The 27,894-nt window shown below is 45.2% G+C and overlaps 1 protein-coding gene across 1 annotated transcript in view; it reads right to left on the minus strand.

Moving 5' to 3' along the window:
- Nucleotides 1-621: 621 nt before the first annotated feature.
- Nucleotides 622-27,894, minus strand: part of LOC149866325 (uncharacterized) — a 67,463-nt gene continuing 40,190 nt past the window's right edge. The window contains exons 14-22 of the mRNA XM_090041596.1: nt 25,755-26,234; nt 22,946-22,995; nt 21,795-21,916; nt 19,319-19,439; nt 6,436-6,472; nt 5,721-5,768; nt 5,163-5,281; nt 4,171-4,281; nt 622-2,744 (exon numbers count right to left, since the gene is read on the minus strand). Coding sequence (XP_089897722.1) covers nt 4,186-4,281; nt 5,163-5,281; nt 5,721-5,768; nt 6,436-6,472; nt 19,319-19,439; nt 21,795-21,916; nt 22,946-22,995; nt 25,755-26,234 — 1,073 coding nt within the window. The 3' untranslated portion in view covers nt 622-2,744; nt 4,171-4,185. The remainder of the gene's footprint in view (nt 2,745-4,170; nt 4,282-5,162; nt 5,282-5,720; nt 5,769-6,435; nt 6,473-19,318; nt 19,440-21,794; nt 21,917-22,945; nt 22,996-25,754; nt 26,235-27,894) is intronic.

The following is a 27,894-nucleotide window of genomic DNA, read 5'->3' on the forward strand; positions in this document are numbered from 1 at the left end:
CAATAGCGCTGGTTACTGCACGTTCAGTTAGCACCTGTTATTACAGGTACTGAAATAAATGCACAGTACCTACGGCGCATTAACGCACATGTAGACATGCCCAGTGATAGACGGGGGTAACACAAGATGACGTAGTGGTCTCGTCTGAGTTTGAAACTTACATTGTGCGAGGACAAAGACATGCCCTGTTTCAATGCTCCTTGCAACGTGAAGCATTTGAAATACCTTCTTCATTTGCATTGGCAAAGCTAATTATATTTCATTCAAAAGTACACAATGTTCACAACAGGCCAGAGGGTCTGACCTCACCCAGGACATGCACTGAATTTGTTAACTCCTGCTAGAAACTGCCATCTCATAAAAAATAATGTTTACCATATAAGGGTTCTCTATCTTGTTACATGCGTCTGTGCAGCTATTAATTTGCTAAACCAAACCGATTTCTAATCAAAGGATTTATGCGACATCAAACTCACATTTAATCACCCAGCATAAATACCTAGAAGGGACACACAGATACTCTCACTAACAAAGGACAATTTGAGGTTACAGGAACAGACCTGCGAAAGCACTACCCTTTTTATCCACAAGAAATGGTAGGTTCAGGTAATTTACTCAGCAATTTTTATTCATAATTTGTTATTGACAATAAATGATGTATTGGACATGAAATACACATGCTAGTGATTGATAGAACATGCTTAGATAATCCAGAATCTGCAACATGAATACTTTTAGCAATATGAAAGAAAGGAAATATTTAGCAGCAGTTTCATATACTGTCTAAAATACTAATGATGTTGCAGGATAACATGAAGGGAATTGGAGTAGGAGGCAGCAATGCTGAGAAGTCGATCAGAAATGGATGATAACAAGGATGATAAAGAAGAAATTCAGTGAAAATGGCACGCCTTGCTCCCTTCAGCTCTTGAAAATCCCATATGGAATGTTAAAGGTACAATTAACTGTACAAAAGATCTAGGTTTAGGAAGCTAATTACATGTTACTTAATAGCATCTAGGTTTAACTTGCTACCCCACAAAATCAACCTGATCCTTCATGATTTGTGAATAGGAAGTCAACAATACATCATACAGGATACCTGTTTATTATGATTCCACAGAACTAAACAGACTCAAATGCTGCAACAAAATATGTCCCACAAACTTAACAGAGAATAACATACATCCTGAAGAGGAGAAAACAGCTATACTGCCACCCAGTGGTTTATATTCCTGTACACCAACTTAATTTTGGAGCAGGTTAACTGATTCTAGGCACAGACAGAAAAGAACGTTTTCATCCAGTCTGGCCCCTTGAAACGCTCCATAGCCATGACCACAGCTGTAGTCATGAAGTGTAGCCATGAAGTACACAGCTGTAAAATGCTTTAAAAGGGCCCAATTCCACAAAAATCAGAACCCTCACTGCATGCGAGGCACTGTGAGTTACAGCAGGGAGCTGCTCTTCTGTCCGCACCCTTAGGCTGTACTCAGACGAGGACAGCCATGCAGTATGTTGCACTGCAGACAAGTCTGAAGTGCCACATACCACACATTCAGCTGTTCTCTCTGCTGTAAGGGAGCAGCGCAGGGGGAGGTTTTGGCCCCTGGATATCCAGAGGTAAAAAAAAACCCCCACACTATAAAACAGAGTGGCCCTGCAGGGGGAGGATGTGTTGCTTAAAACCAGAGCCTGGCTGGCCAGAGGCACACTCCAGCTGCTGACCAGACTCCAAGCAGCAGGATCACTGCTGCTGCAGCCCCAGGACCACAGGTAAGGCTGCTGGGGCCAGCACCACACCGCTGCTAGTTGTCCCCAGGGAGCTAAACATCCATACTCATGTAGACACACACTTAGTGTTAACCAATAGGTAGACCCTTTGTCTATGGCTTTTACTCTTCTATGTTTTGAGATTATTGTGCCCATAATGATCCTGAACAATACAGTTCTATACCATGCAGTTGATGCATTAGATCAGAGTATTTGTTATAGGAAACAATTAGTATGGAATCTACTGTCACATCTCTGTGTTCCAAAAATCCCAAATTTGTGCTACAGTAACATACTGACAATCATATGTGGCCAGGTATAATACCCAAAGGGAAAATGGACCAACCTAAAAAGAATATCTCAGGGATGTGCTATTCTGAATTGGCTAGGTTGACCTTTATTTGGTTCTCCATGACCGTGAAGTCTTTAATATCACCATTTATGAAGATGCTAATGCCATCCTACACTACTATCTCAGGAGGTATATGAACTCCACTAAAGAATAAGGTATAAGAGAAAGGAGAGAGGATGCAGGTGTTAGCATTGCAAAGTAATGTGCTATTACAATTTTTTTTGTGTTACAAACGTTTCTCTATACATGCCCTAAGTGTCTGCAAGATGGTGCTCATAAGCTGTGGCCTTTTTCTGGACAGAAACTGTCACTGTGTTTGTAAAGTGCTTAGCACAATGGGATTGCATAATGTCATCTGAAACCACCATCCATTAGTGTAATAATAAAAATAAATTTTCCCTGCCCTATGTGACATATGTTTTCTGCATTTTTTGCCAAAATTCCTGGAGAGAGACACCTATAAAACTTAGTAAATTTATAACAAGTCATAGAATCCCTGACATTTCAAGTTCATTATCCCAATATTTGAGTGAAAATGAGGATTTTGATTATTTCAGATGTTTATTCTTTTGTCTTCTACTGCATTCACACATGGCTCTTCTCCATTATGGGATGCAAACTGTTACAAAAAAGTTTAGAAATGAGTCATGTAAGTAACAAGATTCCTGGATGAAACTTTGCTATTAACTGTATCATTGAGTTTAATTGGAGGTAGCTGATACTATCATTAACACCTCAGTAATATTTCAGTTACTTACAACTGTTATTTTAAACTGACTGCATTATCCAACTTCTGTGTTAATACATTTTAGTTTATGTACTTATGCTCCTAGCAATTATATCCTTACAGAATATCCTTTCATCATGTCACTTTAGCCCTAGTTTCCTGTTTGTCCTATGCAAGACTACCACAACAGCAGGCAAGGTTATTTGGGTAGATGTGATATCTTTTATTAGACCAACTAAATAGTTGGAAAAATGTTCTTTGCAAGGTTTCAGACACAAACACCCTTCATCAGGTATAGGAAGATGCTGCTGGTGTTGTGTGTTCTCCAAGGTAGAAAAGAAACTAATTTACAACAAGCAGGTCTGTGAAAATGCAAATGAATGGAAGTTAGGAAGACAATGGGTGGAGACAGGAGGGAGGGGAAGGGAGGTAAATGTGTGAAGGAATGCAAGTGGTCAGTGGAGGCAGGTTACCTGGGATATCAGATGTCAGGCAGGTTGTAATGTATCATAAATCCAATGTGACTTGCATCCCTTGACACATTTCCCTCCCTTCCTATCTCATAGAGCCATAGAAAATTAGGGTTGGAAGGGACTTCAGGAAGTCATCTAGTCCAACCCCCTACTCAAATCAGGACTTTCCATGACCAGACCATCCCAGCCAAGGCTTTGTCTAGTCAGATCTTAATCTCCAAGGATGCAAATTCCACAGCCTCTCAAGGTAACCTGCCGCAGTGTTTTACTACCCCAACCCCCATTGTCTTCCAAACTTCCACTCATTTGCATTTGCACAGACTTGCTTGTTGTAAATTAGGTGCTTTTTTACCTTGGAAAACACACAACACCAGCAGCGTCTCCCTATGCCCAGTGAAAGCTGTTTGTGCCTAAAAGCTTGCAAAGAACTTTTTCCAGCTATTTAGTTGGTCTAATAAAAGAGATCACATTTATGCAAAGAACCTTGCCTGCCTATGTCCAAGATGGCTCCAGCCAACAAGACTACCACAACCACTTTCTGACTTCCTCCAAGTTGCTCATACCTCACAGCTACTCAAGACTGTAGCTACTTCCCAAATCCATGAGATGAAGTGTAATAAGATTACTGACTCAACTGAAGCAACATAATGAATTCCTTCAATTGGAAGGGCTACAAATTTAAGGATCTAACAGTTAGCAAGTAAGTATTTCCTATCTGAGGGAAGGGAAATACAGCAAGTGGCACTTCTTTATTTTCTTGCTTAGTAACTGAGGAAATGCAGGATTCCTAAATCAAACTCTTCTAATTGAACAGAAATGGAGGTTTGTTAGCCAATACTACATACCTTCAATGATTCGATCTAAGAAACCAGAGGCTTTGTTTCTTCACTGACACCTTCTGTTACATCAGAATCATCTCCTTGCAAGGCAGGTGCTTCTGAGGAATTTACAGTGGTCTGCAAAAATATGAACTTTTACTACTTGTCACAGAATATGATGAAGAACATCTGAACAGAAGCAGCTGAACATCTTGTTCACTGACAACGATAGAACCATTCACCTACAAGTATCTCTGTTAAACAGGAGTTGGAGAACACGTTATTTGTGCGTAAGAACTAGATTAAGTTTCAGTTCTTGCATCTCACTGAATATTAAACATTTCCTTCTCTTACATAGTAACTGAATCCAAACTCTGCCTGCTAATTCCTGTGGAAACAGCCTGTCAGCTTTTTCATACCTCACTAATGCCAGTTATATTGTTACTGTGATTAGTTTTCAGACTTACTCTTCCAGAAAAGCTTGTTCTTTCTTCCAGGCTCATTATACCCCTACAACTTGCCTCTGAGAGCAGCCTTTGGAATTAACAGGACTTTCAATTTCCAAGCTTTTCCCTTCTTACTCTACCCCAAGGTATTTGGTTATACCACTCTAGACTCCTCCGTCTTTTTTTCACCACAGCTCTTTTAGACTTAGTATTTACCTGAGTCTGAGAGGCACATCACATCAAAGCCAAAGAAACTAAAATTAATATGTCAATCTCAAAATATCAGTTAAAACTAAAGAAAAATTCTGGTATGAACAATTTTATGTAACTCTCAGGTCCATTTAGTTAGTCTTCTTCTCTGCATTATTGTTGTTATAATTGTTTTGCTTGTTTGTTGTTGCAGTAACACATAATGATGGACTGGGATACCACTGTGTAGACAGGTACAAATACATTATAAAAAGTCCCAAAGTATTTACAGCCATTATCAAACAAATACAAGTAAGATGAGCAAAATTATTTTGTCATATTTTCCAGTTTAACCTTTTCATTATTAAAAATAAAGGTATTTACTTTCCCAGACAATAATTCTTCCTCTGCTACTATAGCCTTCTTCTCTCCTTCCTCTCTTAAGACTGAAGTTTCTTCAGTGTCCTCTGTTTTATTTGGCTCTTCACCCATTTCAAACCACTCTTCAATACAGAAAAAATGTTTCATGAAACACAGAATTAAACAGAAATCACGACTGCCCTTGTCCTTTAAAAGGAAAATGCCTTTTTTTACTAAAAGTAAATAGAGTAAAACTGGGTAACATAGATTATAATCATATTAAAATTATATTAGGGCTTTTTGTTTGTGGAAGGGAAAGCTCTTAAATACAGGTTTATCTTAACATGACTTAACATATTTCATCATCAGGATCATCTCCAAAGGACTCCTATGGATATAATAAGGTGCTTCAAAAAGAAATATTATTAATGTGCATTTTCAAACTGACATACATTTATATCGGACTGATGTCAGAATGGACAAGGTTACACACACAGATCAAGACTGCTTATTGAATTAAGCCTAAGGCCATAACAATATCGAGTAGATCTCAAGGGAAGGATTTAAATCAATATAACTTACTGCTCAGATCTACGACTCCTCTTGGTTTCACAAGCTGTGGTATTCCACCTGGAGTAAAACAATTTACATGTTAGTTACACGTTCATGTATTATCTATACGAAAAACAGTTCTACAGAAGGCAGTTCAATGCCAGTGTCCGAAGCCAGAGTCCATGACCAGCTTGACATTTATATTTCAAGTACTTCTTTAAGCTAGTATACTCTTTGTAAATGTACTGAAGTACAGTAACATGCTTACTGAGGCAGCATTCAAAAACACAGTAATTTAGTAAAATGCAAGTGGTGCAGCAGAATGATTAAGGAGTCTTTCTATAGCCCCAGATTCATGAGTTCATGCCCTGCTATAGACTCATGCCAAAGGCTACCCCCCGCAAGCAACATGTCCATAAACAGGTACCTGGTCAAAGGTGGTTTGATCTAGTTTGTGTGTTGCTGGCACAAAAAACTGCTGTGTCTTAACCACGAGAGTCCAATATACTGTTGGACTTGGATGGACTTTCCTTCTATAAAATGGTACAGAAACTATCATACCATTAATAACTTATCAGTCAATATTCCTGACATAGAGGTGAAGCTCCATAAAGGAAATTAAGTTTTGCTTGACAGCCATTGTGGGATCCCTACTATAAATTAAACCCTCAAAATCCTTCATCGGCTGCCACCCAGCCCTGGGGGAAGCAAAAATCCTAGCACCATTTCCCCCACACACACTTACTATTTGCTGGATCTTCAGTTGCTTCTTTTGCTTGGTCCTAAAAGACAAAAATACAATAAATTAAAGAAAAATATTGGACACATCACTTTTCTACTGAAAAAAAAATACAGTAAGACCCCGAGTTACATGGAGGATACATTCTTGAAAAACACTTAAGTTGAAACCGTGTAACTTGAGGCATTAAGTCAATGGAAAACAGGGGGATAGGGACCTGGGACCAAGATCTGATAACATTATTTCATAATGAAAGGATATTTAAACACAGAATAATGGAATTAATAGTCTTATTAAAACCTTTACTCCTGGCTATGTGCTCATACAGAGACAAAGCTTTAGCCCTAATTGCCACACGGTCGACAACTGCTCCTTTTGTATTGGTCATTTCATTGATCCAAAGATTAAGGAGCTTCCCAGCCTTATCTAAATGAGGAATTCTAGTCACCAAGGACACTCTTGAATTTACAGGGGTTGTCGTTTTCACACAGTCTCTAATTTTTTTTCACTTTAATGGTACACACAGTTGATTCACTTAAACTGTATTGGTGAGCAATCAACACAGCACTATTGCCTTCTCTTAATTTATCAAGGATTTCTATTTTCTGGGCCAGGATGATAGACTTACGTGCACTTTTGGGCACAACATCAAAGGCTTTCTTTGACGCCATTTTCACAAATATTCAGGGGTTAACATAAGCAAAAAGATGGAAAATCTTGGACGAGACGACAAGTGATGCTAACGTTATGTAAGCAGACTCCAGACTAACAACCACTCTACCACAAACAGTGTAAACGTGAAGCAGGGTATCGTGTAAGTTGAAACATGGTCACGTTACACAACGCGTGTATACGTGAATCAGTGTAACTCAAAACCGTGTAACTGGGGGTCCGACTGTATTACTGAATAGCTTCTCTTGATAAAAGGAACATTTAAAATAACCTTCTGAATTAATCGTGCATTGGGGAATCAGAGTAACTCTCAGTATTGACTTGAGTTTTAGCTATCAGATCATTTTTTATAAACTCTAACTAGGGTAGAAAGTCATGTGCATTAATTCTTCAAAAATAAGTCTTCAGAATCATTTATACACCCACAGAAAACAAAACAAATAAAGAAAAACTTTAATTCAGTGATTTCCATTTTTCCCCCAGAGAAAACAGGTCTAAATGCATGTTAGGTATATTTGTTTACAGTGGGTGCATCTACATGTGAGCTTTTCTGCAGAGTTGATGAATTAGCTCCACAGTAAAGCATCACAGTCTACATGTGCACCCATATTAGGGTGCAGTAAACTAGTTACTTCCACTGTAGGATAGTACTGTCCAGGACAAGTATTATCCTACAGTGGAGTAATTACATGCACTCAGATGTAGACTATGACCAGGGCTGGCTGAGGCCCAAGGTTGCTACAGTGCTGGGGCAGCCTGCCAGCTTGCTCCACACTGTAGCACCCTTGTGCCACAGCCAGCCTGTCCAGCACCCGTCGCCATCACCCAAAACCTGGGGTTGACCCCACAGGCCTCCTGCCAGCCCGGGGCTGCTCCACCCCAGCTCAAATTTTTGTGGTCCTGGGTGCATATGAAGATTCTGTGCCTGGGAAGCAGCTGACTCTGGCAAAAACTGCATCAGATTTTATTCAGACACATTAATACCATGTATAGATGTGCTCACTGAGTGTTTCTGGCCCCATCCTGCATAGAATTATGCACATAGTCCCCCAGAAGAATTATTTGTAGGAGATGAGCGTATGACTAAATAGTATTCTAATGTGCTTTATCATGTAGTACAACCAACATTGTTAATATAAGATCATAAGAGGTCTTTCACCTCCATCAAATATTACGAAATTCAAAAGTATGGTTCCAATAGGTCCTGCACCTATACCCTGCCCCTTCTAAAGAGAAGAAAACCTTAAAGCAAAGCATATTTTTATGGTTTGATTGTGCTAGGTGTGAAGTCATAAAAAGGACCTGCAGTAATTTCATAGGATTTCAATATGAGGGAATTTTCTGATTTCTGAGTGTGTAGAACTTCAACTTTAATGATATGTTAGTATTTTTATTTGAATGTAATGATTTTGGCTAAAAAAAAATCCTCCCTAAAACCAAACCATATTGCATACCCAAATCTTAGCAGTATGAACACCAGAGTTAATGTCAAAGCTTCCACTAACCTCCATAGTATAGGATGAGATCCATTAATATTCAAAGACTGCACACAGTAATAAATGCACCAGTGCCTTTGATTAAATATCCAAATGAAACTCCCCACACTCTTCAGACAGCTCTTGCTTCCAGCTCCCTACCTAATAAGGTTCTCTACTATGTATTACCAGTAAAAATGTCAAATGCCATCCATCTCCAGGATGCAGTTCTCTGAGAGATGCATAACTTGTGAAATTTATCATGACAGCCTTTGAAAGCCATTTTAAAAAGCAGAAGGAATTTTTTTTAAGGAAATGAGGGGAAAGATGGATTACCAAGATTGAAACGGAGAGTGGGAACCATCAGTTTCCTTGCACTGATAGCTTTATACCAGTGGTGCTCAACTTTTGGGCCTTATGGGCTAGGTGAGTAGCATGAGGTTGGTTCACAGCTAAATCAGGCCCCATGCTGCCTCCTCAGCTCCCCATCTGGGATTGGGCCCCACAACTGCCTCCCTTTGGCCCATATGTGCTTGGATCATCCCTGTGCTGCCTCTGCCCAGCCCCCATGCACCCACATCAAGCCTGCAAGCAGGGATAAGGCCCAATCTAGTGTGGGCCCAATATTAAGCCCCACATTAAATTTGGTCTGATTGATCCAAATATAAAAAATTACTCAGAAAATATTTTTGCAGCTACAATTAAGCTGTTTCTTGGTTTCACAATGTGATGGACTTGGAGTTGCTAGTGACTCTTTATGAATATTATATGCTCTCTCTATTTTTTTAATTATTGCAACAGTATTCAAATATATGGTAATAATTCAAGAAGATGCTGTCTGTGCAAAGGCAAGAAAAAATACTACAACTTCAAACAACCACCCATTTACCAAGACACAAGGTACAGTACAAGAGCCATTTGGTTTGATGTTTTACCCCTTACTAAGCTCACTAGCCTTACTTTGTCACGACAGTGCAAAAGGGGTCAGGAAGACAGCAAGACTGTGTGAACAGGAGAACAGGAATTATGCTGGACTAAAAAATGAACCAAACACCTGAAGTAAGGGGAGAAGCAGGACCTATCAGGTCCTGACCAAGAGTGTGAGTCTAGCTAAACAGACATGTATGTAGACTAGGGGTGAGAAAATATGGCCCACAGGCCAGATCCGGCCCATGGAGTAACTTTGCCTGGCTTGTGGTGGGTCCCTCGACTCCTGCTACTGCTGTTGCCCCCACGTCACTCCGCTCCGTGCCACTCCACCCCACGCCAAGCCTGTGGGGCTGGGGCTGCCTCCACTTCACAAGCATCCCAGGGCAAGCAGTGGGCTGACACAGGATGGGAGTGCCCCAGCACTGCCTGCCTCCCCCAACCCAGGCCTGGTCATGGCCACTGCAAGTGGCAGGGCATAGAGACACTACCAAGTCTACCCCCTCCCTCCCTTGCCCGCAGGTTGAGTATCCCAGACTGAGGGAGAGGATGGATAAGGGGAGGGGGAAAGGAGGCTAAGTTATTCCTGAGCCTCCTCCATGGGGCTCGCAGCCCTCCTCTTCCCCTTGTGGGTGCTTCTGCCCCCAGCAAGGCCCAACAGTAGCTTCCAGCTCTGCCCAAGCCCTGCACTGTCACTGCCCCAAGACCTCAGCCCAGATGCAGCTCCAGGGAGCCACACAGGCAGGGTATGCAGGCAGGCAGGCAGGCAGCTGCGTCAAGGCCTAGGATCATGCGGCTATGACAATGTGGGGCCAGACAGGGCAGAGCTTCAATCCACTCCCTGCACCAAGCTCTCCCTATGGAAACTGTACCTGTCACAGGGGCGTTGTGCTGGGGCAGGAGTGGGGCACTACTGACCCAGCCTGCAACAGCTACCCAAAACAGCACATGTGGCCCTTGGGCCCAAATAATTGTCCACCCCGATATAGATCATTTGCTGCTTTATAGTCCTTTTCTCTGAAATGCTTTACTCCTATGGTTAAATGAACAAAATTCATACTTTGGTCAAATGTTTCTTTTGACCAAATGCGCAGAACATGAACTCACCATCATCAACACCTTGCTCTACCAGAAAAATAGGCACAAGACATCATGGCAACACCTACAATCTAAGCACTGGCACCTCACTGATTGTGTCATTGATTACAAAGATGTCTGCATCACCTGAGCTACGCTAGGAGCTGACGATTGCTGAACCGATCACTGACTCATTTGCTCAGTTATGTAATTCAAATCGGCTCCCTAACAATGGCTGCAGCAGAAGCAATATCAACAAAAGGTCAATGTTGAAGGACTCACAGACCCAATCAAGCAAGATATCTTCCACCAGTGCCTCAATGAAAAACTGGCAAATTCCAAACAGCAATGGGAGAATGTCAGCACCGCTTGAGGTGCCTTCAAGTCCACCTTCATCAGCACCTGCAAAGAGAAACTTTACCAGGAAACATCAAGACTGGTTTGATGAGAATGCCTGGGAGATACAAGAGTTGATCGACCGCAAGCACAAGGCCTCTTGTGCTAGGCAGAATGACCTTAACTCCAAGCAAAAGAAACTGAATAACCAACAAGGCAAAGCAACCTAAAGGAGGACCTGTGATATGAAGAACAGATGGTGGGATCTGGAGCTGACTGAATCCATGCCAAAATCCACAGGCAGGGGGGAAAGGAGCTCACATCACAGCTCCATGCCCCCATCTTAAAGATCTGGAATAATGAGAAAATCACAGATGACCTCAGAGATGCCAAGATTATGACAATCTTCAAGAAAGGACACAAGTCCGACTGTGGAAACTACAGAGGGATTGATTTGCTGTCCACCACAGGATAGATCATTGCAAGAACCCTCCTGAACTATCTCCTTCCACTTGCTGAAAAGTTCCTCCTAGAATCTCAGTACAGGTTTAGGGCAGGGGTCAGCAACCCCACTGCAGGTGCTTGCAGCCTCCCTTCCACCTGCTGTGAGCAGCCTGGGATCCGTGGCAAGTGGCAGGGACCTGCCCAGAGCCTAGGCCAGCTGTGGCAAGCAGCCAGGAAACTGCAAGCACCTGCACTAGGATCCATGGAGCCCCAACATAGCCTGTTGCTGGCAGCAGGTGCACTTGGGGCGGATGGTGGGGGAGACATGAGGGGCCCAATCCTTGTTGTGGCAGTACAGCCCAAGCCCCTTCTCCACCATCCACCCCAAGGTGCATGTGCACCCACCACCAGCAACGAGCTGGGCCAGGACTCTGAGGACATGGCGCAGCTGTTTGCACCTCCTAGCCTCCTGTCACAGCTGGCCTGGGACCTGGGCAGGCCCCTGCCATCTGCCATGGATCTCAGGCTGCTTGCAGCCGGCGGCAGGGAAGCTGGAAGCAGCTGCACCAGGTTCTGCGGAGCCCCAGCCTGACTCGATGCTGGTGGCAGGTGCATGTGCACCTCAGGATGGATGGCAGGGAAGGCACCTTGGGCTGTGCTGCCACAACAAGGATTAGTCCCCTCATGGCTCCCCCATCATCTGCCCCTGGCATGCCAACATTTTCCAAATAGATGTTGTGGGTGTTTTTGCCAGTCTGCGCAAAAACTTTGCCAACTCCTGGTTTAGGACATCAAGAAGCACAACTGATATTATCTTCACTGCTCACCAGCTGCAGAAAAAATGCTGGAAACAACATAAGCCTCTCTATATGGCATTCTTTGACTTCACAAAAACCTTTGACTCCGTGGAGAATCCTTCTGAAGTATGGATGCCCACCAAAATTTGTCACCATTCTTTCACTGCTTCATGACAGTATGCAAACAGTCCTTCTCAATAATGGATCTATCACAGATCCCATTAAGGCTAAGCTGGGAGTTAAGCAAGGCTGCATCACCACTCTTCTCAAAATTCCTTACTGTAATGCTACATCTGACGATCAACAAGCTTCCAGTCAAAGTGGAGCTAAACTACCAAAGGGATGGTAGTCACAGCTTGGAGTCATCTTTTTAACCTCAGCTGACTCCAAGCCAAAACCAAGACCACCCCAACTTCAATCATGGAGCTCCAGTACATTGATAATGCTCTAGTCTGTGCTCACTCGGAAGCAGACTCTCAGGCAATTGTTGATGTCTTTACTGAGTGTCACAAGAAAATGGGACTGTTGCTTAACATTCAAAAGACTAAGGTCCTCCATCAGCAAGCTCTTAATGAGCAATCTCCAGCTCCGGTCATTCAGATATATGGTAAGACTGGAGAATGTTGAGTATTTCCCATACCTTGGAAGCCATCTTGCACAGAAGGCTCACATTGAAGAAATCCAATATCACCTCAAATGTGCAATTGCAGCATTTGCACACTTTAGGAAATGGGTGGTTGAAGATCAGGACATTAGATTCCAAACCAAGTTCATGGTTGATCAAGCTGTTGTGATCCCACCTTAGTGTATAGAGCTGAAGTGTATATAACATACAAGAAACACTTCAAGTCACTGGAGAAATACCATCAATGATTTGAAGATCCTTTGAATCCAGTGGGTAGGCAGATGCAACAACGTTAGCATCCTCCCACAAGCAAATACTGCAAGCATCAAGGCAATGATCATCCAGCATCAATTCCACTGGGCCAGCCATGTCAACTGGGTTATCTGACTCCAGAGAAGGGGCGGGCAATTATTTGGACCCCGGGCTACATACAGTTCTGGGGAACTATCAGGGGCTGGTCAGCATCATCCCTTTCCCCTTGCAACAGCCAGGAGACCATGCACCCTGTTGCTCCTACCCACCACCAACACCTAGCAGCAGTTAAGCACACAACTCTAGCCTTGGCCCATCCCACACCCTCTCCAGATTTGCCCCAGCCATAGTGGACCAGCTCTGGACCAGCCGGGCCACCCTGCACCTGCTCCAGACCAGTCTGCCCAAGCTGAGCAACAGCAGTGGTGACTGGGCAAAAGCTGCTGCTCAGTGTGAGGGAAAAGTGGCTGGATCCTCCTCACCAATGCTTGGCCCTTCTTGTTGCAGCCACCCAGAGCCCACACTGGGCTGCCCCGTGGCTCTTCTCCACTGCCACTTCTGCCCCACTGGGCAGCCCAGAGGTGTTGGCGACAGCAGTGGACAGGATCCTCAGGGCAGCCTGGGCATGGGCTCCAGGTGGCTGCAACAAGAAATGTCTGGCAGCCGTGAGGGGGAGAGGGAACACTTTTCCCCCATGCCCAGCAGCAGCTTCTGCCCAGCTGCTCATCATGGGCAGGCAGTCCAGAGTAGGTGTGGGGCAGGCCAGGGTCAGAGCTGTGCAACCAGGTCCCAGCTGCTCCAGAGCTAGTCTGCTCTGGTCATGGCAGGTCCAGAATAGGCATCAGGTGGGTCAGGCCTAGGCTGGGGTTATGTGCGCCAGTCCCAACCTGTACCATGACAGAATCCAGGAGTGGCACGAGACATACGGGTGCAAGCCTGGTGTGCCCCCACTCCCCCAAAGGCCTCAGTGACCCCCAACTGCCACAGAGCACCCTTCCTGATCCCCAGCAGCAGCCAGAGGTAAGCAGGGCCCCTGGTGGGAGGGACTAGCCCCAGCCTAGCCACAGGGAGGCGGCTAAGCCGGAGCCGAGGAGGGTCTTGTCCTGCCCAGGCCCCTACTTCGCCCAGCCCCACAGGGAGCCACATGACCGGAGCCTCGTGAACAGGCCGCACAAACAGGCGCGCTTGTCTGTCCGGCACATGACTTAACACAGAGTTTGCGCAGGAGGGCGAGCAGGAGGGCCCACGGCCCTGCCTGTGTGCCCCTGCCCTAGGGAAGCCAGTCCCAACTGTAGTCCGCCCACTAGCAGCATGACACGGACGGGCACACGCCGCACCCTGAGGGTCCCCTCGGGCTCTGCAGCCCCCGGCTTCTGGCATCTCAGAGGCCTCCACCCAGATGGAGCCCCTGGTTCCAGGCTCCACGCAGACAGAGCCCCTCGCTCTTAGCTGCAGGGGCTGCCTGTCGCTTTTTCAAGCTCTGGGAGCATGGCCACCTTCCCTTGTGGGGTCTGCTCCCTACTGGGGTCTCTGGTGCACCAGCTGGAGGAGCTCCAGGCCACAGTCCAGAGACTGCGTGCCATCAGGGACTGTGAGCAGGAGATTGACTCCTACTGCCAGGCCTTTTTCCCCTGGGAGGCGGAGGGTATACCACGGTCTCCCTCCAGGTCAAGGGAGGACTCATGGACCTCCCTTACTGTCCAGCCCAGGAGTTGGACGAAGGTGGTCAATGACCCTAAAGCCCGCCGCACCAAGGCCCCTGCCCTGCTGGAGCTATGCAACAGGTACGAACCTCTTGCAGCCCCAGCAGAGCCTGCTGAGTTGCCAGCTCCTGCAGGCAACACAGGCACTACTGTAGCTACTGCCCCTGCTCTCCCCAATACAAAATGCAAAGTGTTTGTCGTGGGAGACCCCATCCTGAGGGGGACTGAGGGGGCAATCTGCCACTCCGACTCCTTAGCCTGGGAAGTCTGCTGCTTCCCAGAAGCCTGCATCCGAGACATTGCGGAGAAGATCCCTAAATTCCTCCAGCCCACTGACCACTATCCCATGCTCCTTATCTATGTGGGCACCAATGTCATGGCTCGGCGCGCTCCCAGTCAGGTCATGAGGCGCTACAGGGATTTGGGAGCGGGGCTAAAGGGTCTGGGGGCACAGGTGGTGTTTTTTTTGATCCTCCCAGTCTCAGGCTATGGGTTGAGGAGGGAAAGGAGGATCCAGGTAGTGAACCAAAGACTGCGGCACTGGTGTCATTGGGAAGGCTTTGTCTTCCATGACCACAGTCTGTTCTTTGGTAAGCGAGGTAGTGAACTGCTGGAAAGGGATGGCCTCCACCTCTCTCTGCTGGGGAGGAGGCTCTTCTCAGCCAGACTGGCTAACCTGCTCCACCGGGCTTTAAACTAAGCCCGCCGGGGGATGGCGGGGACTACTGCCATTGCTGACCTGCTGAGCAACCCTTGCAAAGCCAGCAGGCCAAGGCATTTAAGGGAGCCCACCCCTGCCCCAGCCCTGGTACAATCTGTGGGCAAGGTAGGAACCCCCAAGGGGACACTTGCCTGCCTGTACATAAATGCCAGGAGCTTGGGGAATAAACAGGAGGAACTTGTCCTCTTGCTTAACGCAAAAAATTACTGTGTCATAGGGATAACGAGACCTGGTGGCACTCCACCGATGACTGGACCACTGGTATAAACGGCTATACCCTGTACAGGAGAGATCGAGTAGACAAAAGGGGAGGGGGCGTAGCTCTCTATGTCAAGGAGAGCTATGAGTCCCTGCAAGCCGACATTGGCAACTAGGGTGGACGGTCTGGGTTAAAATCCATGGGGAACATGGCACAGTGGAAACAATGGTAGGAGTCTACTACAGACCTCCCACCCAAAGTCAAGAGCTTGACCAGGAGTTCAGCAGGGAATTGGCTGAGGCTGCTTGCTCCAGGTCCATGGTTGTCATGGGAGACTTCAACTACCCAGACATCTTGTGGCAAGAGCATTCGGCCAAATCCAAACAGTCGCAAAGCTTCTTCACATGTGTGGATGACATCTATCTGACACAAGAGGTCTACGGACCAACGAGAGGTAAAGCGCTGCTCGACCAGGTACTGGCAACTCAGGACAACCTAATCAGCCACCTAATGATCGATGGGAAGCTGGGTGACAGTGACCATGAGCTGATCACCTTCACCATCTGACGTAAAGCTGGCAAGTCAGTCAGCAATACAGAAGTCCTAGACTTCAGGAAAGCTGACTTTGACAAGCTCAGGAGGCTTGTAGGTAAGGCCCTAAGGGACCACAACCCTAAGGGGAGGGGAGCTCAGGAAGAATGGTTGCTCCTCAAGGGAGCGATCCTCGGTGCACAAGCTAAGTCTATTCCATCTCAGAAGAAAGGCAGCAAAAGGACACAGCATCCCCTTTGGCTCTGCAAGGAACTAGCGGACCTCCTGCATCTAAAAAGAAAGACCTACAAAGGATGGAGGACTGGATCCAGCGCCAAGGAGGAATATTCTGCACTGGTCCAGACCTGCAGGAAGCAAACCAAGAAAGCCAAGGCTGCAACTGAACTCCAACTAGCTACAAGTATCAAGGACAATAAAAAGTCCTTTTTTAGATATGTGGGGAGCCGGAGGAAAAGCAAGGGCAACACTGGACCCCTGCTAAACCAGATGGGACAACTGACAACTGACACCCAGGAAAAAGCCAACCTATTAAATGGGTACTTTGCGTCGGTCTTTCATCAGTCCCACGGAACGCCCCTGCCAACTACAGAATGGGGGGCCTGGCTGAGGGAGGCCTGGGTGAGAGAGATTCCCTGCCCTCCATCAACGCTGACATCATGAAGGAACACCTTGAGAGGCTGGACACCTTCAAGTCAGCTGGCCCTAACAATCTATACCCCAGGGTACTCAAGGAGCTGGCTAGCATCACAGGCCAGCCCCTGGCATGGATCTTCAAGAACTCCTGGCACTCTGGTGTAGTGCCCAAAGACTGGAAGAAGGCCAATGTGGTGCCTATCTTCAAGAAAGGGAGGAAAGTGGATCCGGCAAACTACAGGCCCATCCCAGGGAAGGTCTTAGAAAAGATTATTAAAGGGGGCCATTCTGTTGCTGTTGGCCAATAGACTGGCCAACAGTAACATCCTGAGGGATAGCCAGCATGGGTTTGTTGCGGGTAGGTCTTGCTTGACCAATCTTATCTCCTTTTATGACCAGGTCACCTATCACCTGGACAAGGGAGAGGAGATTGATGTCATATAACTTGACTTCAAAAAGCCTTCAATCTGGTATCCCATGATCACCTGTTGGCAAAACTGGCCAACTGTGGCCTTGGGTCCACCACGATCTGCTGGCTAGGGAATTGGCTCTGTGGTCAGACCCAAAGGGTGGTGGTTGACAGAAGTCAAATATCATGGTGCCCTGTGACCAGTGGGGTCCCCCAAGGCTCTGCCCTTGGACTTATATTGTTCAACATCTTCGTTAATGATGTGGATGTTGGAGTCAGAAGCAGACTGCCCAAGTTGGCCATTGATACCAAACTCTAGGGTAAAGTATCCGCACCTGAGGACAGGCGGGCGATCCAGGCTGACTTTGACAGGCTCAATAAATGGGTGGATGAGAACCTGATGGTGTTTAATACCAAAAAATGCAAGGTTCTCCACCTCGGAAAGAAAAACTGCAGCATGCTTATAGGCTCAGCAGTGCTACGCTGGCTAGCACTACAGATGAAAAGGACTTGGGGGTCATGAGTGACCACAGGATAAACATGAGCCTTCAGTGTGATGCTGCGGCTAGTAAAGTGAGCAAAACACTGGCTTGCATCCATAGATGCTTCTCAAGAAAATCCCAGGATGTCATTCTCCCATTGTACTCAGCCTTGGTGAGGCCACAGTTGGAGTACTGCATCCAGTTTTGGGTTCCACAATTCAAAAAGAATGTGGAGAAGCTTGAGAGAGTCCAGAGGAGAGCCACACGCATGATCAGAGGTCAGGAAAACAGACCTTATGACAACAGGCTGAGATCTATGGGACTCTTTAGCCTGGAAAAGCGCAGGCTCAGGAATGATCTGATGGCCACCTATAAGTTTATCGGGGTGTTCACCAGGATCTGGGGGAACGATTGTTCACCAGAGCACCCCAAGGAATGACAAGGTCGAACAGTTATAAACTCCAGCAAGACCATTTCTGGCTGGACATAAAGAAGAATTTCTTCACTGTCTGAGCCCCCAAGGTCTGGAATAGCCTGCCATCGGAGGTAGTTCATGCACCTACATTGAACGTCTTCAAGAAATATTTGGATGTTTATCTTGCTGGGATCCTATGACCCCAGCTGACTTCCTGCCCCTTGGGCAGGGGGCTGGACTTGATGATCTTCCGAGGTCCCTTCTAGCCCTAATGTCTAGGAAATCTACGAAAACTGGGTTGCCTAGAAATTAAGTCCAGCCGTGGAGACGACCCAGCCCCACTGTGTGCCCAGGGCGGTGGGACATGCCACAGGCCAGATGGCACCTGAACCAGGCAGGACCGAGGGACCCGCTGGGGGCCAGATAAAGTCCCTCCATGGGCCAGATCCAGCCCACAGACCATATTTTGCCCAACCCTGCTCTAAACTCCCAAAGCAAGTTTTATTCTCCCAGCTCAGTCAAGGTGTACGCTCAAGAAGAGGGCAGAGAAAATGCTTCAAGGACATCCTCAAGACCAACTTGTAAAAAATGCAACATCAACATCAACTCATGGGAGATTGTCACCCAGGGCTGTCCCAAATGGAGGAAGAGTCTGCTGGAAAGATCTCAGTACTCTGAAACCTTAGAATGACAAAAGGAGATGGAAAAGCGGAAGTGGCAGAAACAGCAGACTCTAACATTGAAACAAACCAAGAACCCATGCAGACCCTGCATGGAAACAGAGTCTGGAACAGAGTCTGTCAATCCTGGATAGGCCTCTTCAGCCACCTTCAGACCCTCAGATAAGACAATCATGGAAGACAATCATCCTCAACTGTGAGGGATTGCCAATAAAGATTCATGCTTTGGGAAGGTAATGCTGATCGGTAGTTCCTGCAGGGGAACAAATGTAATGGCTAAACCCAGTAAGATCTGCAAAGGAAGAACAACTGACACACGAGGTACTGCATCCCATGGCCCAGTCTGCGAGTGAGAGAATCCCATGGTTCCATCTCCAGAAAGGTAAAACACCACAAGACTTGAGGGGGTCCAGACAAAGAGGGGACAGCAATGCAGTTAGGCTTGAAACTGTGATGCACAGCTTCATACTGTATTTTTACCATGACTCACATTTCTCACTCTATTAGGCCAAATGACTTTCTGTATCTTCATGTTTTCAATCAGTTTCATGCAGTCACAGCAGGGCTCCACTGTGGTGATTAATACAGTGCCATTCAGATCTTCCTCAGTTCTGTGAAAGACCACACTATGTCAGTTTTTATGAATTAGTTCTTTTTAGTTTGTTTCTCTTTTTCCCCCTCTGCCAGTGACCAACTTAGATTATTAAGGCACTTCAGACCTATAACTAACACTCAGGACATACATCACAAGTGATGATCACAAGGCAACAAACTCCATCTAAGGTAAGTCTGTTATCCCCCACTCAGCTGTGCTTTCTCAAGATGAGAAATAATTCTTGTGGCCCAGCCCACATCCAAGATTTAACCATTACTGCAGTCTTTAGCAGGGTGAGACAACAGGATCTAACTGCCTCCTACAAACATGAGGGAAAATGTCCTGTTCCAATCCCCCACATTCAGTGCTGGATCCCTTTTAGTACCCTATCCTGTGAAATCTACTCTATCTTAGAAGATTATTTTGCCCTGTCTTCCAAGGCCAAGTAAAGCCTGCCAACCTCTAGCCCTTCAACGTCTGCTTCCTCTTCTTGTCTTCTTGCATCATTGAGAACTGTAACAGGTAGCCTATGGCTCCTGTTACTTACAGAGGAAAAATAGGGGCAAACAGTCCTCAGGCAGACAAGAAGGGGGCTAGCTGTAAAGGCATAAGCAGCCAGAGCCCATAAATGGGAAGTAACTATTGCTGTGTTAGTTGCACAGCAATAGCACAATAGTAGAGTACCTGTGTGAGCAGCAAGAAGCCTACTGCAATGCTAATGAATTTCTGGAAGTAGTACAAGACAAGAGTCTGGCATGGGAGACAAGGCAAGACTACAACTGCTAGGTTTGCTGCTATAGGCTGCCCTGAAGACAAGTAAGCAAAGCTCATTAGAGAACACCTGCAGCCCAGGGAGTCACCTGATCAGAAGGGGGCAGGGTTCTGGTGGCATATGAACCAAGGCTAGAGCCTGAGTGGTCAGTCTGGCCCTGGAGGCTGAAAGGGAAGGAGCTCTGCAGTAAATTGCCAGTTCATGAGAGCTGGATAGACATCCTGCTATCCCACACAAATGTCACTAAGGAGCTAAGGGCTGGCAGAGGATTAGACTTAGTGTGGATGGGGATTTCAGAAGAAAGTCAGTGTGCTTAGAGAATTAAGTTATAGCCAGTGTTTTAGTTTGTTCATGTTTAAACAGTGCGCCAGGTTTCAGACTGTAGGGGAAATCAAGAGATCTCAGTAGGGCCAGTAAGGCACATGAGACTTGAGCCTGCAGAGGTGGGGGTGAGGAAGAGGGGGAGATGCAGAGAAAGCCCAGCACCAAGAAGAGCAGAGATTGACAAAGGACTGAAAAGTTAGAGAAGTCCATATAAGAGACTAGGACCCACTGAACTGGTCTATTACAACTGCAAGGCATGGGCATGGCTACAGAGGAGATTGAAAGCTGTGATTAGCCTATAAGGCAATGGGTGCCCTTGAGGCATGTGCAGGTCAAGAGAGTCCACCTAAGGGGAAAGACTGATTGAGAGCAGTGGGGTCTGAGAGCGATGCCACGCTCTGCTACCTGCTTGTTAAATTAGCAATGCAGTGGTCCTATTAATACTATCTCTCTTCTCCAGAAAATGCATAAGTACATCATGCTTGGAGTTCTGAGGGGGGAATGATTGGACAAGGAGATGGCACTATCATCTAGTCCTGTAAGCTAAAGACCAAATTGATTCAATCCTTGCAGGTAAGTCTAAACTGAATAGATTGAACCAATAAAGAAATGAACATACATTCAGTTTTGAACTGAAATGAACAGACATTCAGTTCAGAAATGTAGCCACATGCCTGTAGTGGCCTAGAGCAGAAGCCAGGGGGTGCTAGAGCACACCTCCCTGCTCAGCTGGGGCAGATAGCTTGGGCCAGGGCTAGTCCAAGCTCACTGCAAGTTGAGGTGGGGAGGTGCAAAACCTCCTGAGATGCTGGGGGACTATAAGTTAATTTGAATCTGGAGGGGATCTGGGACAGAAGTTCAATAAACCAAATTAACCTAAATCATTTAAGTCTGATACTACATCTATCCAGGTTAATCTTAAAGCCATTTCAGCCATTTTGAAAGCAGTGTATGCGCACTGAACTTCCGTTGTGTTACAGATTTGAACCGGTTTCTGATCACTTATGCTGGTTTATGTGTAATTTCTGTCCCTAGCCATAGAGAATACAACAGTATAAAATAATGCTGACCAAGAATTTAGTCTGAAGTGAGTGTGCTTAGTGCCTCACAGGTTCATAGCATATTGCAATATTATCTTATGCCATTTTTCTCTTTCACCCACTGAAATTCCCTACAGGTGATGGAATATTATTTTGAAAATAATTTATGTTTTAATAAAAGAGTAAACAGATTGGGTCTTTATCTTATTCTTTTATATACTTAATGACTTCCTACCTCAAAATGATTGCATTAGCTTCTGCACATATGACTCCTTGCTCATCAAAACTGCCGTCATCCTTCCTTGCAAACAGACTATTCACTGTCCCTTTTGGATATCCATTGTAGCCAACAGCAACCTGTCAGCATACAAAAGTAAACAAAAACAATTTACTAGAAGCGTACCTAGAGAGGCTCTGGAGTCTCCATTCCTGGAAATTTTCAAGAGCAGGTTAGATAGATTCTTGACTGAGCTGGTTTAATCAGGAATGATTCTTCTTTGAGCAGGGGGCTGCACTGGATGATCTGATAAGTTCCTATGATTCAGTGATTTAGGGCCCAACTTAACTCCCAAAAATTTTTTGTTGACTACAGTTGGAATTTGTGTCATTGTAAAAAACAGAGGAAATCAGAAGTTCAATAATAACAGACAAGTAAATATTTTACGAGAGGCAAGGCTTTCTTAAGGTGGTATCTTTGATTGGATCAACTATGTAGCTGGGACAAAGTTAAACAAGCTTTCCTATGCAAGACATTCTTCCTCAGGTAGGAAGAATCCTACCTGAGGAAGAAAGTCTTGCATTGGAAAGTTTGTCTAACTTTATCCCAGATGCATACCTGGTCCAATAAAAGATATCACTCCAAGAAATCCTTACCTCTCGCATAATTTCTGAACTATGATGGTAATATCATTCTTAAACTATGACATAAATATTAGATATCAGACAAAAATATTAGAATGACTATAGTCCTACCATAACAGTATGGTCTGATACTCATAGAATATTGAAGCTACTCATTTACTTGTTTCACTTATATACTATGTGCAAAAATGATATTTTTATATTATTATAATATATTCATATGGAATACATAATTTGTTTCTTGGCCAAATGGTGTTGTCTGAAAACCTTTTCTAGAGTAAAAGTATCACTTTAGCTTGATTACATTGATTCTGGCTTCATGATTTGAGAATTGTTATGAATCATTATTCATGTGAGATGAATTAACTTGCTCACTTATATAAACAATAAACACAAAGCCTACAAAAACATTGTGCATCTTCTATAGCAGAACTGGGCCCTTGAACACATGTTGGAAGATTCTGAGTGGTTTTTCTTATCACTTGGAAATTGCTCATTGTTTATGGACTTGTATACTGTACTTACAATGTTGTCTTTACAGTAGATCAGTGTTCCCACTCCAGTATTATAACTATCTGAAGGAAACATTCAGATACAGAGAGTTACAAATACAGGTAACATACAGATGCTTCAAACTATCAACAATGTCTTAGGTCTTGAATCAACCCAACTGGTGCAAAGAAATACAAAGGATACATACCAAATCACAAAGAGGTTCATGTTACCACTGCTGCCCACCACAAAGTATTCCACCAAGGAAAGGAAGCAATAAATTGCTGTGGGAGCTCTATAAAGTCCAACAGTGACAGTTCTGTGCTGCACCAGCACATTCCATAAATAGTCAGAATGGAAGATACTTCAGCTCACATATGGGAGGATCCAGGATTTACTAAAGGGGGTGCAGCACAATGGCCCGCAGACAATGAGGGGCTCAGGGATGAGGCATTACAAGCCTCCAGGTCAGCACGGGACATCAGGGAGCTAGATGGAGAGAAGGCACATGAAGGCTGGGGGGCACCTACCCCTGCCCCCCAGCATTGCTGCTGCTGTCTATGGCTGACATACTGGTGGTGGAGTGGGGGTGGCAGCTGTGTCTGTCCCACTCTAGTCAGAAGCTGTCAGAACCAGCTGTGCAGGGTGCTGAGCTTGGCTGGGGACAGCAGTGGCAGTATGCAGTTTCTTCCCTCCAGCACCTGCTTCCTGACTATCCTGCCGCCTCCAAAGGTGTCTTTTGCTGGCCAGGAATAGGCACTGGAAGAAAGAACCTGAGTGCCCCAGCTGCTGTCTCCAACTGAGCCAGGCTCCTCACATGGCCACTTCCTGATGTGTGGGGCTGAGCAGTTCTGGGGCTTCCCCCACACTTGTGCCAGCAAGAGGCAGTAGTGTGGTGTGCTGGGGCACCTTCCAGTGTCTGCTCCTGGCCAGCAAGGGCACCTACATGGAGCAGACACTGGAAGGAGGAAAATGAGCAGTGCTGCCACTGTACTCGCATCAGCCTAGCACACAGCCTCATCCCATGACTGGAGTAGAGCAGAAGTGGCTTTGCAGACCCCCCCCCCCGAGCCCAGATCAACTGGAACCAACAGTAGCAGGGGGAGCAGTCCAGAATACCACACCGCCAGGATCTGCCCCTGAGCTGCCCCCACAGCTCTTTCTCTACAACCCATCCCCAAATTTCACACTGGTGAAGTCATCTTGATGGGAAGTACCAACAATGTTTTGCCTTCCTACACCATTCCCTTGTACTGATACTAATAGGGTTTTTTTTGTCTTTTCCTTTTATTTATACTAGTAATTTTGTGCTGCTGAGCTATTTCCTGTTAAGAGGGGAGTCATAACCCTAGTAACCCTTCTGACCACAAGGTACGGACTTCAGCCATGGACAGATGTTACATTTGTGCCAAGATATACACCTTTTTTTCCTCAACAAAATAAGTAAGAGTACAGATGTTCAAGCTGTTTGGGGCAGGGGCAGGGGGGAAGCAGTAAGAGTAGAGTTTTCTATCACCATCTGTAATGCCTATATGTTTACACATGGCATAATAGGGTTCCCTACAATTACCAGTATCCCACAGTCTTTCATTCTTCCTCCACCCCTGCAAGTGGGAAGGAGGAAGGAAGGGAGAAAGCGAGATTGACTGGCTTGCCACTGGGCAGGCTGTCCTCTAGCCAGCCTCAGATCAGTGGGACAAGGCAGGGAATGGCTCTGTCCTGGACTCAGGGGCTGCCCCCTCCCTAATCCCACTGATCAGCACAAGCAGGTGTGAGGGAAGGGGGAAAGAGGGAATGAGACAGGCTGTCACAGCTGCACAGCCAGAGCATCAGCTCTAAAATGACATGCCTTTTGTTAAAAGGAATCAGAACTCATGATAGAGGTAATATCTTTTATTAGACCAACTAGATTTTGCAACAAAAAAATTTTTAATTGCAAGCTTTCGGGTGTTTAAGCTTGCAATTAAAGAATTTTTTTTGCAAAAAATCTAGCTGGTCTAATAAAAGATATCACCTCTACCACAAGTTTTGATTCCTTTTGCCTCAAGACCAATATGGCTACAACCTGGAAACCATGCCCTTTGTTAAAAACTTAGAGTGAAATACAAAGAAGTAGCAAGAAATACTGTCACAAATATGTTTTTAAAACATTATCATCTTAAACTAAGAACATGTTTAAGAAACTCAGAAATAGTGGATCTTGATTAAAACACATTTGAGATCAGATTATTCAACATTTTACATAGATGCACAAGAGTGGAAACAAGACAGACCACAACTGCTATCTCTGAATTCAGTTCTCTAATAGCACCCCATAGCAGTAGCACTTCCTTACAGTGGAAGATACATAAGCCTGTTTTTCTTTCATGTTGGTTAGCTATAAAAAATATGGTCCACCCTTCATTAAATTAATACAGTGGGTAGCCTTCCTTTTATCACTATGGGCTGCCCAGGAAGCACTTTAAGGCATAATCCTGCATAGAATTCTTGTTAAGACAACATGGATCTCCACAAAACTGAATTCAGTCCAATGTTAGCAGAACAGATTTGTCACTGATTATGGATTTTTTTTTTGTATAACTGTAGTAACAGACTTGAAACTAAAATTTTTAGGTGATTTGTATTTGTTTTGTAATATTCAGCTAAATTCAGTTAAATTATAGTCTCTGTGCCCCAGGCAAACTGTCTAAATCTTGTGATACTACATCAGTTTGACTAAACACAAACCACTTCACAGTTTTTTTAAATATACCACATCTGCATTACATAGCTGCAGCTCTGCGGGACTCGTATCTTTTCTGCACTAGATTACTTTCTGACTTTAATACTAAACTTTACTTACCATTTCTTGCTGCTAGTAAGTAACAGAGCTGTAATGGATGAATATATTCAGAATTTTTGTGTGTAACAAGAGGTGCTAATTTTTCAACATTTTTTTCAGTTATCTGATTATCAATTCCACTTGCCAATTTCTGAAAGCATTTCTGTGCATTTTCAATCTCTTCTTTATATGATTTTGTGAACTGATTCTCTCTTTTAACATGGTGGAGGTTAAGTACTTCCAGAAGTTCAGGTGATGTTTTCTGGTCAAATATGGAATTAATTGGAGCGACTGTCATATCACAGTCAGGTGATCCAGTCTTTGGAAAAATCTTCTTATCCACTGTTTCATAATCTAGAATTGGTATGTAGATTTCTGCAGTGATATAGCTTTCTCTAAAGATGCTGTCAACCTGTTTTGCTTCTACTTCAAGTATCTTCATACTTGTTTCTGTGATTTGCATTTCAAGATTAGGCCAGTAGGACACTTTGGAGACTTGTGCTGCATGAAGAAAACTTAGGTAAGATATTATTAAAATAAAAGTACAAAAATGATTTTATCTTCTTTACCATGAAAACTAAAACACTAATATTTAAACAAATTACACCTTGTTTGTAGGAACATTGTTTGTTATTACTGTATTTACCCCAATCCAAGACAACTTCAAATTTAAGACAATACTCTCAATAATTTAAGACAACCCTCCCATGTACAGAATCTAATTAATGGAAGGTCAACTTAAATTCAACCCCACTAAAGCTGTGGCAGGAAAGGAAGCAACGGGAAGAGGGGCCATAACCCAACTCCTTGCCCCCCAACCTTTGCCATCCTTGTTTGCCCCTACCACCTGTGCCTGTCCCTGCAACACTTGACCAGATTGTCACACTGCTGTCTGCCCCATGCCTTCCCCATGTCTGTGTTTTCCCTCCTGCTGCCTACCCCCTCACCTGGGAACTGGCTGAGGCCACATGCTCCAGGACCATTGTTGTCATGGGTGACTTTAATTACCCAGACATCTCATGGGAGGATCACTCAGCAAAATCCAAGTGGTTGCAAACCTTCATCTCATGCATGGATGAACTCTGCCTGACTCAAGAAGTCTATGGGCCAATGAGAGGTAAAGCTCTGCTTGACCTTGTACTGGCTACAGGGGATGACCTAATCGGCGACCTAGTGATCGATAGGAAGCTGGGTGACAAGTGACCATGAGCTGATCACTTTCACCATCCGCCATAAAGCTGGCAAGTCAGTCAGCAACACTGAAGTCCTTGACTTCAGGAAAGCTGACTTTGACAAGCTCAGGAGGCTTGTCAGTGAGGCCCTAAGGGACCATGACCCCAAGGGGAGGGGAGTTCAGGAAGAGTGGTTGCTCCTCAAGGGAGCAATCCTCAATGCACAAGCTAATTACTGAGCTGTGCCAAGGCTGCAACTGAACTCCAACTAGCTTCAAGCATCAAGGACAATTACTGAGGGAATTGTCTGATACTGAGGGCATTGGCTGAGGACATTGTGGGACCCCTGGCACAGCTTTACAAGCACCTGTGGTGCTCTGGTATGGTGCTAGAGGACTGGAAGAGGGCCAATGTGGTTCCCATCTTCAAAAAAGGGAGAAAGGAGGACCCGGGGAACTATAGGCCAGTTAGTCTTACATCAATCCTGGGCAAGCTTTTTGAGAGAATTATTCTGGGACATGTCCACTAGGGGCCAGCAGGGGAGATTATGCTTAGGGGCAACCAACACGGGTTCAGTAGAGGCAGGTCCTGTCAGACCAACCTGGTGGCCTTCTACAACCAGATCATCAAATCCTTAGATGTAGGGGTAGCAGTGGACATAGTCTTCCTGGACTTTCAGAAGGCCTTCGACACTGTCTCTCACCCCGTTCTCATTAAGAAACTGGGGGACTGTGGTGTCAACACCCACAGAGTCAAATGGGTCGCCAACTGGCTAGAGGGATGCACCCAGAGAGTAGTAGTAGATGGGTCATTTTTGACCTGAAGGGATGTGGGCAGTGGGGTTCCGCAGGGCTCGGTCCTTGGGCCCGCACTGTTCAACATCTTTATCAGTGACTTGGATGAGGGGGTAAAAAGCACCCTGTTCAAATTTGCTGATGATACTAAGATATGAGGGGATATGGGCATGCTAGAAGGGAGGAATAGCCTGC

The sequence above is a fragment of the Crocodylus siamensis genome, chromosome 4 (genome assembly GCF_052110815.1).
Source record: "Crocodylus siamensis isolate JL-2025a chromosome 4, ASM5211081v1, whole genome shotgun sequence".
Classification (NCBI taxonomy): domain Eukaryota; kingdom Metazoa; phylum Chordata; order Crocodylia; family Crocodylidae; genus Crocodylus; species Crocodylus siamensis.